The 12940-nt window shown below is 41.2% G+C and overlaps 2 protein-coding genes across 13 annotated transcripts in view; both read right to left on the reverse strand.

The window, feature by feature from the left end:
* AGBL2 (AGBL carboxypeptidase 2) overlaps positions 1 to 4234 on the reverse strand; it is a 48293-nt gene extending 44059 nt beyond the window's left edge. For 8 of the 10 annotated variants that reach the window (XM_019812417.2, XM_006937302.4, XM_019812416.2 and 5 more), the window contains exons 1-4: positions 2842 to 4234; positions 2523 to 2655; positions 2198 to 2261; positions 878 to 1012 (exon numbers count right to left, since the gene is read on the reverse strand). In XM_019812417.2, the coding sequence (XP_019667976.2) occupies positions 878 to 1012; positions 2198 to 2261; positions 2523 to 2558 (235 nt within the window). In that variant the 5' untranslated portion in view covers positions 2559 to 2655; positions 2842 to 4234. Of the gene's footprint in view, positions 1 to 877; positions 1013 to 2197; positions 2262 to 2522; positions 2656 to 2803 lie in introns of all 10 variants that reach the window. The other 2 variants (XM_006937301.4, XM_045039282.1) reach the window with 2 other exon arrangements.
* Positions 4235 to 4374: 140 nt separating this feature from the next.
* FNBP4 (formin binding protein 4) overlaps positions 4375 to 12940 on the reverse strand; it is a 43588-nt gene continuing 35022 nt past the window's right edge. For all 3 annotated transcript variants that reach the window (XM_011286846.4, XM_011286845.3, XM_045039281.1), the window contains exons 16-17: positions 8664 to 8821; positions 4375 to 5442 (exon numbers count right to left, since the gene is read on the reverse strand). In XM_011286846.4, the coding sequence (XP_011285148.1) occupies positions 5352 to 5442; positions 8664 to 8821 (249 nt within the window). In that variant the 3' untranslated portion in view covers positions 4375 to 5351. The remainder of the gene's footprint in view (positions 5443 to 8663; positions 8822 to 12940) is intronic.

Genomic DNA, 12940 nt, shown 5'->3' on the forward strand with positions numbered 1-12940 from the left:
ACCGCGAGATCGTGACCTGGCTGAAGTCGGACGCTTAACCGACTGCACCACCCAGGCGCCCCTCTAATGTTTATTTTTGAAAGAAAGAGAGAGAGAGAGAGAGAGAGAGAGAGAGAGAGAGAGAGAGAGAGAAAGAGACTGACCATGAGTGGGAGAGGGGCAGAGAGAGAGGGAGACAGAAAGTCTGAAGCAGGCTCCAGGCTCTGAGCTGTCAGCACAGAGCCTGACATGGGGCTTGAACCCGTGAACTGTGAGATCATGACACGCAATAAAGTTGGAAGGTTCAACTGGCTGATCCACCCAGGAGTCCCCTGGTTTCCACCACTATTATGCAAACTGCCTTAACAAATACATCCATCAAATCTGTGTAAAAATCAATGTGCTCCTCTTAACCAAAGAGTCTTAACAAATTTTCCAACAATTTGAAGAAAAAGATAATCCAGAAGGTATAGTATTTTAATTTAAAACCTATACTCCAAAGTGGATCTAGATAGAACATTTTTGAGTGATGTCAGGAAACGGTGGCCGAGGCTGCTTCTCTGGCTTCTCTCGAGTTAGGCCATGTTCTCCTCAATACCTGAAGGAGTTGCTCAAGGCAACTGAATTCTGGGGTTCACAGACACTGATTTTTAAAAAAAAAATTTTTTTTTTAATGTTTATTTATTTTTGAGACAGAGAGAGACAGAGCATGAATGAGGGAGGGGCAGAGAGAGAGGGAGACACAGAATCTGAAACGGGCTCCGGGCTCTGAGCTGTCAGCACAGAGCCCGACTCGGGGCTTGAACTCACAGAACTCGAGATCATGACCTGAGCCGAAGTCGGCCGCTCAACCGACTGAGCCACCCAGGCGCCCCCACAGACACTGATTATTACTCACACAGAAGCTTCTCCTTTTGCAGAGGGTCTGGTATCATACCCTGTCTTTCTCCAAAAGAGCCGCTCAACAGGTATCGAGGATTATTCTTCCAAACGTGCTGGTGTGTAGCTGAGGTTGGTAAACTACCTCTGTGACCTATGAATAGACAATTAAACAAAGGTGCTGGAAGGCTAGTTCATCACCTGTAACATCTAGGTTAATACCAAAACCACGAACACTACCAAACCCGCCACTACTTCTGTCACCACCCATCACCCACGGCAGGCTTTTACAATGAACATGTCCTATTTTCCAAAAAGCTTTCATATTCCAATTTACGTGAGCTAAGCATCATTTTCTCCATTTTACAGTGAGGAGAGACTTGAGAAGCAGCATGGTACAGTGGAAAGAGAAAGGCGCCCAAAGCTGCTTTGTCTTGAGGGCTCTTGAATCTGGCTAACTGGAAATTCAGTTTTCAACAAATTACCACTTTATTATTATTTTTTAAATGTTTATTCATTTTTGAGAGAGAGAGAATGCGCGCAGGGGAGGGGCAGAAAGAGAGGGAGACACAGAAGAGAGGGACAGGCTCCAGGCTTCAAGCTGTCAGCAAAGAGCCCGATGTGGGGCTCAAACCCACGAACTGTGTGATCGTAACCTGAGTCAAAGTCGGACACTTAACCAACTGAGCCACCCAGGTGCCCCACAAATTATCACTTTAAAAATGAAACAGTTAATAAGAAAGTTTAACAAGGTTGATAGAAATAAAATCAATAATGAAACTTAATTTTATTTCTAGATACTAGGAACAAAGAGAATCAAAATTTAAAAAGATACCGTTTATGGTAGCCTAACAATACAAAGTCCCATGACAAATTTACAAATCTTTATTGGGAGACATTAAACAACACCTATGTAGACGAAGAAACAGAGTATATTCATAGATTGCTGAACCAGTATTAGAAAATTCTCACTTCTTCTGAAATTTGATCTACAGATTCAATACAATGGAAAAGGCAAGAACAGCCAAGAGACTTGTGGACAAGATGGAGGACATGTCTTTCCAGATTATCAAGACTATTTAAATGCCATATGGTATAATTAAGAAAGGGTGGTGGTATTGGCCCAAGGATAGACAGACTCTTGTATACACACTCAAAAGAGGTGACACACAGCAGCACAGCAATGGAGAAAGGAAGTACTTTTCACTTCCCTTCACCTTTCCCTTATAGTGCTAGAAAAATTCGCCATTAGTTTATCCAAGTGCAACTCTTCCAGTTAATCAAACCATTTACTCCATGAAGGCAGAAAAGGTGATGCTAGGTAAGAATGAGATATTACCTTTAAAGTAGCCATAGTATTGAAGATGATGGTACATAAAGTCTTCATAGGGATCAGGAAGAGTCTGTGAAAGGAAAAGTCATCTCAATCACGAAAGTCCTTTCAAGTAATATTGAACTCTTAACAAAAGGCACACAAGAAGTGTTTGTTGCAAAGGACAGTATACCCAAGGATTCTGTAAACAAACCGAGTGAAAGACATTCATGCAAATTATTCTATCTTGGGGATCAAGATCTCCTGCTGGAAAAAGGTGCCACCAGAATATACCTTCTGATATAGAAGTACTGGATTGCTGTGGAGTTCCTGGAGAGGGGAGTGTACCAACCTCCTGCTTTACCTCTGTTTCCAGTGCTGGGAACATGTTACTTCTGCATTCTATGCTGAAGACAAGTCAGTGACACCGGCATCCAGCCACAATCCCCGCCCGATTTCCAAAAGGGCAGCTGATTACACAGAAGCTAAAACACCAGAACAGGACAACTGAAAAAAACTGCCGATATTCTCCCCCACCCTCCTCCACCTGCGCGGCTCTCACGCGAATTTTAGGAAACCCTGCCGCATCGCTCCCTCTTCCCTGCCAACCCAGCTTCTCACACATACAAGCACCTGGCTACTGGTTCCCACTCTGAGGCTCGGAGGCACACCTGAGGAACTAGGGAGGGCGGTTTGTCTTCCAGCCTCTGCCTCCGGAGGCGCCTGGACCCTTGCTGGTCCCATGCTTCCCTCTCCGAGGAGGGAGATGCCCACCACCAGGACGCAACAGGAAAGTGAAAGAATTGCGAATGGGGGGTGGGGGGTAGAGGGATGCGACGGAGTCGCCTCGGGGTAGAGAAGAAAGGTCAGGGGCCCGCAGTGTGGGCCCGCGAAAACGGGACCCAGGGGTTCAGGGCTTTCTGGTGCTGGATAAGGTGAGGGGCAGTTTCCCGAAGAATAGGGGCGGGGGCGTGGAGATTTCCTATAAAGGCAGGGGAAGGGTGCGATCGCCTCTGCTCCCCGGCCCGTCCTGGGCAAAGGAGCCTAAGCCAGGCGGGAGGCCACCTCACTGCAGGGACAGCGGCCGAAACGCTCAGCGCCCAGAGAACACGCTTGCAGCACTCGCCCGCCGCGGCTTTCTGCTGCTAGGGCCCGGGTAGCCTAGCAACGACGGAGCGGAAGTGGGAGAGCAGGGTGGCCGGACGCTTCCGGGGAGCGAGGCCCCGCCTCCAAGGTATGAGGGAGGAACCTAGAAAAGGTGGAAGACTCGCCAGCCTCCAGCTCTTCACACTGATTCCTCCTTTCAGTTGCAGCCCCGCTTCTGGGGAACCAAAATTAGACTGGTGAATATAGTTATCAGTTAGCAGGCCTCAAAAGTAATTCCAGACTTCTTTGCCATTCCTTAGGTTTAGGTAACTGGTAAGTGTTGCTCAGATGGAGCGGATTCCCCTTTTCTTTGACCTTATAGTCTCACCAGCCCATAGCTAGAATTGAAAAATTACAAAACTGAAACCACACATTTTGACCATGGAATTATCTGACTTTAGAAAGTGCTCCATTCTGTTAAGATAATGACAAACGTACTGGTGCTCTGCAACGAGTTCTACACGTCTAGAGAACTGCTAGGGAGTTAAAAGCTTTGCTAGTTGGTAGCTTTTCTAGAAATTTGCTCTAGTAAAATTATAAGTTTATATACAAAATATCACCCCAACACTTGCATTAATCGTAAATAAAATAAAACACACTGATATACAGGACACCCAGTAGGCAAAACTCCTATGCATATAAAGGTACTGGAATAAAAATCAAACTATTACCTGTTGTCTTTGGTTAATTTTATATGAATATAACCAAAGTAGAGGTTACTTTTATAGTCAGAGGGAATAAAGCAATCTTAAAATGTTAACCACATCACATCATTTCCAGGATTTTAGGTCAAACGTTAGCTAATATTATAGTATACAAGCTTCAAAATTGAAGTCACAGAGTACCTTCTGGTGCTAGAAGCCTGTTTTCTCACCGTCCCCACAGCTCTCCCACCCACAAATGACTCAAGATCCTGCTGCTCTTTTTCCCCGAGAGCTTTTCTCTTCAGTGTTTACACATGCGTTATGCTGTATTTGATAAAAGACAAGTATGACTGGACTTAAAGTCTTGATTGTACAATCATGATATAACAGGCTTGGAAGAGCAAGGATAACCAATCAGAAGTATAAAAAAAGCTTTATTAGTGCATATATACAAATTTACAAGGTCAGAAACTGGAGAAATACAAACAGCTTTAAAACACAATTTGCCTTTTCTTCAGTTTAAAGTGACTTTTACCTGATTGTGATACAACAGAAAGTACAGAACAGTAAACTGCTTTTTAAATACTGGAATTTTATGGAGAGTACATTCACATAAAAGGGAGGTGAATTTGGAACAAGGTTAAGACAATGGAGACACATTAATACATACAGTGGCTCTTGTTACATTTACTGCCACACATGTGAGGGGGGAAATCCTCAAAATTAAAGATATGAACACCTGCTGCTGCCTGTATTGAGATTTAAATATGCCACTAGTGTGTGAAATGACTGAGCTATCAGTTCTAGAATCTGTGAGAATCCTCTGAAGAGTGTGGCCATCTGTCAGCACAAGGTAAACACCTCAATATACCTCAGCACTTCAGGGGTGGCAGGCTAGAAGAAGAGGTCAGAGATTCCGATAATCCCAGTTAAGCAAAACAGAATACAGAGCTGCCTTCTTAATTGCACTTGTTCTGGAGTAGAAGTTAATGAGAGAGAGCCACACTAAGAACTAAATGAGCCTCTACTAGACAGGAAAATCCTTCACTTTTTGTCAGTGAGTCCTCCACTGAGGTATTATACTCATGAACCACATGTTCCCAATCAGAGGTTAATGTACCTAATACGCTGAGTTTGCCAGTGTGAAAATAAAGGCAGCCATGTCAAAGCATTCAGTCAACCTCACCTCACCCTTCAGCAAAACAGAAAAATTACATTTCACAAATGTGAAAACTTTGTATGTCTATGCTTTTGCCCAGGAAATTTATATGCTCTCCCTCATAACATTTAGTTTACTGACGACAATAAAACTGGTTAAGACTCTGAACTGAATGCACAAAAAAACAAACAAAAAAAACCCTATAAAAAAAGCACCCCCACCCCACCCCAAACTATGTGTTTGGAGCCATTTTCCTTCTCTTCAGTCTTGCTCGCCAATCCTCAGGAAGCGCTTCAAAATTAGCGTTTCTCTCTGCCATGCCACTGTGAAAACAACATACAGATTATTCACTGGAAAGAAAAAATATGAAACTGTTTATTTCCTAACAAAAGCCACTGCCTAACACTGAAAATCTGACCCATCACAGCTACGTTCATTACAATGCTTCAAAAGTTTCTCAGGAGTGCCTGGGTGGCTCAGTCAGTTAAGCATCCAACTCTGGATTATGGCTCAGGTCAGGAGGTCAAGAACTGAGATCGAGCCTCTGCACTGACGTCTCCAGAGTCTCCTTCCTCCTCTTTCTCTGCCCCTCCCCCACTCACACTCATTCTCTCTCTCAAAAATAAAGTTTTAAAGAAAAGTTTCTCAGCTAAGTACCAGCATGTTCTTCATCAAATTTCTTAATTCTGATGGGTCAACCAAAGATATACTCTCTCTACAGTTTTAGGGATACGTGAGTGCATGCTTAGTTCTATCTATCTCCAGTAATCATTAAAGTCACATTGAAGGAATACAACAATTCTTGTGAAAGTTTTTCTTAGCCCCAAGGAGTTACAATTCTTTAGGAAAGATATATTTTAACCTTCAACTTACTATCAAAAACCTTTGGATATAATGTTTTTGAAATTCTCTTTCGAACAGTTATAACTATTTGTAAGCATTGCTATCTCATAGCTTATTCAATCTTCAAAATACGTTAAACTCAGACACTATAATTACTAGAACGGGTGCAATGGATCCATTTTATAAATCTTTATAAATCTAAAATAATCTAAATACAGTATCTTTTGTGATTCCCCACCTATCATTTTGAAATAGTTTCCTATTTCATCATTGTAGGAATTAATCATTACTCAATTCCCAGCAATACCAAAAAGACTAAAATAATAAGAAAACCAAGTAACAGAATCACCTACAAGGATGAGGCAAAAGCCCAAATTGTCAGTAACAGCATCCCCAGCTTTCTTATTGTGTTGCCCCCAAAAAGCATGTAACCTTTCAAGGAAGTAAGAGAGTCTGGAGGCAACATCTTCATTCATAGTACGCCCCCCCATACTATTACTATTTGTAAGTAAGCTCTATGCCCCAAGTGGGGCTTGAATTAGTGACCCCGAGATCAAGAGTTGCATGCTCTACCGACTGAGCCAGCCAGGTGCCCCTGCTTTGCTTTGCAAGTATTAAACAAACCAAAAGATAAAAGCAAACAGACAGTGGCACTGTACATTCTAATAATTATGATGGTAAAACTTATTGACTATGGGTATGAAGAGGACCACATCCTAGATGAATTTTCTCAAATTTGAGATTCATGTGTGAACAGTGTATCTCTAACAAAAAAAGAAGTATAATTTTCTCATTAAAAAGGAACACCACCACCCAATTATTTTGTAACAAGAATCAGGACTGGGGTGCCTGGATGGCTCAGTCAGTTAAGCACCTGACTTCAGCTCAGGTCATGATCTCAGGATTTGTGAGTTCGAGTCCCACATCAGGCTGTGGGCTGACAGCTCAGAGCCTGGAGCCTGCTTCGGATTATGTGTCTCCCTCCCTCTCTGTTCCTCCCCTGCTCATGCTCTCTCTCAAAAATAAATATTAACAAAAAACAAACAAACAAAAAGAACCAGGACTATGCCATTTCCCTAAAATGACAATGACAGGAATCCTTCAGGTTTTATGATGCTGTATGCTAAAATTCATTTCAGAGGGTTTATAAGTAGACAAATGCTGAGAGCAGGTATATAATGAAATAGATATTTTAGGAACAAAAAACCTCTTACAGTGACCATTCTAATTGGTGTTTATATATCTAAAACTAAAAATGCTTTCAATTAGGAAACAAAAGATGGCTATCCTCTTCCAAATGGTTTCGTTAAGTATTACATTTATGAATGTTGCAAATGTTAAGAACCAGAAGCAATGATAAGCTAGAACCTATCAAAGATGAATCTGAAATATGGCAGCACTATTTATGAGATGAATATCTTCCAGGTTATGTTGTAACAACTAAACAATTAGTTGCATCCAAAGAATGTTACTCATTTTAGCCTGGACACCTTTAAAACCAAGAAAATAAAGAAAACATTTTGAGTTAGCTATGCTTAAATTCTTAGAAAAATCTCTAATGAAGTTTTCTCCCCTTCCCTTTTTAAATCTTTTTTTAAGTAAGCTATGCATACTCAAAGCGGGGCTTGAACAGGGGCGCCTGTGTGGCTCAGTCGGTTAAGCGTCCGACTTGGGCTCAGGTCATGACCTTACAGTTCAAGATTTCAAGCCCCACATCAGGCTCTTGTGCTGACAGCTCGGAGCCTGGAGCCTGCTGTGGATTCTGTGTCTCCCTCTCTCTCTGTCCCTCCCCCACTCCCATTCTGTCTAAAAAATAAATAAAATATTAAAAAAATAATAATAAAAGCGGGGCTTGAACACAATCCCAAGATTAAGAGTTGCATTCTCTACTGACTAGCCAGCCAGGCACACCCCTCCCCCTCCCTTTAACTTCTGTAAATTATTTGCAAAATAATTTTTTAAATATTTATTTTGAGAGAGAAAGGGCATGCATGCAAGTATGAGAGGGGGAGAGAGCAGAGAGAGAAAGAGAGAATCCCAAGTAGGCCCTATCAGTACAGAGCCCAACGTGGGGCTCTATCCCATGAACCATGAAATCATGACCTGAGCTGAAATCAAGAATCAAGATGCCTAACCGACTGGGCCACCAGGTGCCCCTGTAAAATAATTTCAAAAAAAATTTATGAAAGGGTCTATTGGATCTACATGGTAAGTGGGACAGGTATTTTTCCTGGTATGCTAAGACAGGTATGTTAAAGACCGTCTTTTTGCTTAAGAGAAACAATCAGTAGGATAAAGTATTAAAACTGTTATCTTTGGGATGCCTGGATAGCTCAGTCGGTTAAGTGCCCGGCTTCAGCTCATGTCATGATCTCACAGTTTGTGGGTTTGAGCCCTGGGTCTGGCTCTGTGCTGACAGCTTAGAGGCTGGAACCTGCTTTGGATTCTGTCTCCCTCACTCTTGGCCCCTCCCCCACTCATATGGTCTTTCTCTCTCAAAAATAAACATTAAAAAAAATTTTAAACTCTTGATATCTATAATTTTAGATCATAATTCTCACAGGGAAATAATCATTATGAATTATAAACTTTTGGATAAAGGTTTGTAAAATATATCAAAAATTAAGGATTGTGATTTAAAGAATATGACTGCTGCTTTAAAACCATTACCATAACCCACTCATCTGGGGCTTTTGTTTACCTGACCAGCTGCTGCTGTTTCCACTCTTCAATTCGCTTCTGTGCAGTTGATTCCCGGTCCTCTTCACTGGAACTAGAGTTCTCCTCTTCATCTAACTCACGCTGGATACTCTGCCACTTCTTTACCAAAGACGGCATTTTGGTTTTACTCTTCTTTGCCTAGAACAAAGGGTAAAGGTCAGAAAGAAGAAAATACATAAAATATGGAAGTAAGATCCACACAAGATCAAGGTTCTTCTTACATATAAGGAATAAGTAAACTTTAAAATCAAAAGGACAAAAAAAAAAAAAATCAAAAGGACAGAAACACAAAATATAAATACTACTATAAATTCTTGCCCGAAATTTCTACCAACTATAAATCTAATTAATGCTTGGTCAAAATTCTAAAAACTGGAAAAAAAAAAAAACAAACCCATGTGTTTTTATAAAATTAGGTCAGAAAAATTTCCTTCAGCCTCATTATTCTATGGAATTCAAAACTGTTGCCCTTATCTCAGAATAACAGTGTTTCCTCTTGCAAATTTTAACTAAATGCAGTGTTCACATTAAGTAAAATAGAGCTGAGAAACAAATGACCAGCTTTCCTGGAAACAGCAACAAAGTCAATTAACAACAAATATTTACAAAGCAAGATGTATCAAAATATTAATGGTAAGAATGGTTCTAAGAGGAGATGTAATAAAATTTTTTTGGCTCATCTTCATTTTCTAATTTTTTTCTATAGTAAGTATTTACTTTCAGAGTAAAAAAAAATCTTGTGAAAGTAGCAAAAGTAGGCCTACATATATCCAACACGGTTTGCTCTATCACTATCATCAGGCTTCTGATCAATGGCACCCTAGCAAAGAGGCCTTCCCCGACCAACCTAACTGGAAACAGCACCACCTCCCAAAGACCGCTTTCTGTCCTGACACTGCTTGTTTTTTCTCACTGCATTTTAAAGCACCAAACATGTATGCATTTGCTTATCTGTCTCCCCAACCCCATTCCCCCACTTCTTTGGTTTGTATTCTTTTGTATTCCCCCACAAACATTTGATTCACTTCTGCATCCCCAGCTTCTGGGGAGAATGCCTGACAAATAGTATGCCTTAAAAATATACTTGTTGAGGGGCACCTGCATCTGGGTGGCTCACTCAGTTAAGCATCCGGCTTTGGCTCAGTTCATAATCTCACAGTTCATGAGTTAGAGCCCCCACATCAGGCTCTGCGCTAACAGCTCGGAGTCTGGAGCCTGCTTCGGATTCTCCATCTATCTCTCTCTGCCCTTCCCCTACTCATTCTTGCACACTCCCTTCTCAAAAATAAATAAGTAAATAAACATTAAGAATAAAAACAAAAAAACCTGATGTTAAAAAAATAAAACCAAAATTTGTTGAATCTGTGATTAGTTATGTGAAATTCAAAGGCTCCTGTATCAGGCATGGGGGGAAACATGTTTTTTATCCCTATATTTTGAAGAGCTATGTACTTGAAGACCTGACCAGGTTACACTAGAAACACAACAAGCAGTTGAGTGGTAGGTGTGATTAACTGCTGCTGGGCTCATCTTGGACCAGGTATGGGGGCCCACCCCGTTTTTCCTGCCTGTACTTGAGAGATATTTCTTAATTCCCCAAAATCTGAGAAAGTAAGTTTTAGATTTTCAGTCTTTCTTCTATTACTCTGCTCTCTGCTCAATACCATATTTTGACTATAACGGACAGTTCTTAACGTTCTGGAGAACTGAGTGCTCCATCTGTTGTGTTTACACCTTTAGCCCCACACACCCCCACACTCCAGGCTGTCATTTCACCTGTGGTTCAGCCTCACACACTGCATACATACCCTGCCAACAAGCTCCAAAACAGCCCACCTGGGGTTAGCATGGAACCATACGTGTAAAAAGTAACATGAACTAATAACGGTCATAAGTGGACAGAGGGCTCGGTGAGGTATGACCTCTCACTGAACACTGTCAAACATGACTAAAATCCAAAGCTCTAGGTAGAGTCACTGTTGTTTCCTTTTGACTTCTATGGGTTTTGTGAAAAAAATTCTTACCACATTTGATTCCTGTCATGGGAAAATAAGTTGTTTTAGAAGTTATTTATTGCCAATCACATCCAAAACCATGGATAAAGAATTATACTGGCTATTTTTTTCTTTTTAAAGTTCATTTATTTTGAGAGAGATAAAGTGCAAGTTAGACAGGGGCAGAAAGAGGGGAAGAGAATTCCAAGCAGGCTCCGCACTATCAGCAAGAGCCCGACACGGGGCTTGAACACAAGAACCATGAAATGATGACTGGAGCCAAACTTGGACACTTAACCAACTGAGCCACCCAGGGGCCCTGCAATGGCTGTTCCAGCACATTTTTACAGGGGAACAGGCAGTCAGATGAATAAAGATCCAATGGCTAGGACTTGTTTTCTAGCCTTTTTTTTTTTTTTTTAAGGGCACTTGGTATTTTTAAATTTTTTTTTTAACGTTTATTTTTGAGAGAGAGACAGAGCGTGAACAGGGGAGGTACAGAGAGAGGGAGACACAAAATCTGAACCAAGCTCCAGGCTCTAAGCTGTCAGCACAGAGCCCGATGCAGGGCTCGAACCCACAAACCTTGAGATCATGACCTGAGCAGAAGTTTGGTGCTTAACTGACTAAGCCACCCAGGCGCCCCTAGGACACTTGATATTTTTAATAAATATTTTATTTTATTCTTGAGAGAACACATGCAGGGGAGGAGCAGAGAGAAAGGGGGACAGAGGATCTGAAGCAAGCTCTGCTGTGGAGCTTGAACTCATGAACTGTGAGATCATGACGTGAACCGAAACCAAGAGTCAGACACTTAACCGACTAAGCCATCCAGGTGACCCTAGCTTATTTTCTAGTAAGCTGCACACAAAATTCTTCAGCAACAAGATTGAAAACATGCATTTCAAATATTCTTGAACATCCAAGGAAGTAAGTATATTATTTTATATTCTTTTAAAATGGCCTGTAACAAGAAAGATAAGATTATCGTTGTTTTAATATGAAGTACATAAAAATGACATATTAACAAATTAGAATTCTGGATTTCCTAAAGTATTATTTACAAAACCATTAAAGCATGACCGGCTAAGAAATTACTTACTGCATGAAATCTTTGGAGAATTGGAGAAAGAGTGTCAAGGAAGGCTTCATACAAGAAATGATTCCCCAGCACTGGTTGTTCTAACATTTAATTGTGTAAAGAACAAAAAGTAGTGGGACTGGTAGACAAAGCAAAGATATGGAGGTGGTAAACAGTATGCTGGCTCAGGAGAACCATACATGCTATAGTATAGACCTTGACACTACATTAAAGACAGTGTTCTAATTGTTATCATTGACTTCCATAATATTTACTTCGTTTCTGGATAATTTCTGAAACCATAATACTAACTTGGACGAGGGGTTTCAAGTGGAATCACATGGCCTATTCTGTGTGAACACATATCTCATTCAGTAAGGTTCCTTTAACCATGGTAAGGCAAATGAATTTGCCCTGCTGATCCCTGGAGAAATGATTCTGGTTCAGGCAGATAAAGTGCCAACACAGAGAAAAAGCTGATGAGAAACTTTGGGTAATCAGGGCATTCAAAAGTGGCCACTGAATGTGACGTGACATCAGTAAAACGGAAGACCATGAAGCTCCAGGCCCTGTTTCCCCAAGGAAACATTATGAAAACAAATACAGACTAAAATCGCTTTATGGGAACTCTGGAAACAAGTTGAAGATCTGCAGCAAACAAGACACTCAATCAAGAAGCCACACTTGAGACACCTGCCTAGCTCAGTAGGTAGAGCATAGGACTCTTGATCTCAGGGTTTTAAGTTTGAGACCCATGTTAAGTCTAGAGAATACATAAAAATAAAATCTAAAAAAAAAAAAAAAAAAAAAAGTCACACTCAAAACGGTAGGAGATTTTGTGACATGTTTGCTTGCCTTTGCACCACCCTCTCCTGTGTGGTTGGGATGAAACAGCCCAATTCTCAGTTCCCTACCTGAGGAGAAAAGGAAAAGAGTAAAATATTCTCTCTTCTGTCTGTGGCTGCCTGAAGGACTGGTTTCGGTACATTGACTAACTTGGAGCTCAAGTGGTAATGGCAGCATATTTTGAATCTCAGGTTGGAAGCCCTGAAAGGCAGCGGCAGGTACTGCAGCACTGTGAAAACCACAGGGCAACTGCAGTCTTGTGGATACCTAGGAGCAGAGATTATGGGCAGAGGAATACTAAACAACATATAAAGCTCCTAGGAAAAAAGAAGGTGT

This window comes from Felis catus, chromosome D1 (genome assembly GCF_018350175.1).
Source record: "Felis catus isolate Fca126 chromosome D1, F.catus_Fca126_mat1.0, whole genome shotgun sequence".
Classification (NCBI taxonomy): Eukaryota; Metazoa; Chordata; class Mammalia; order Carnivora; family Felidae; genus Felis; species Felis catus.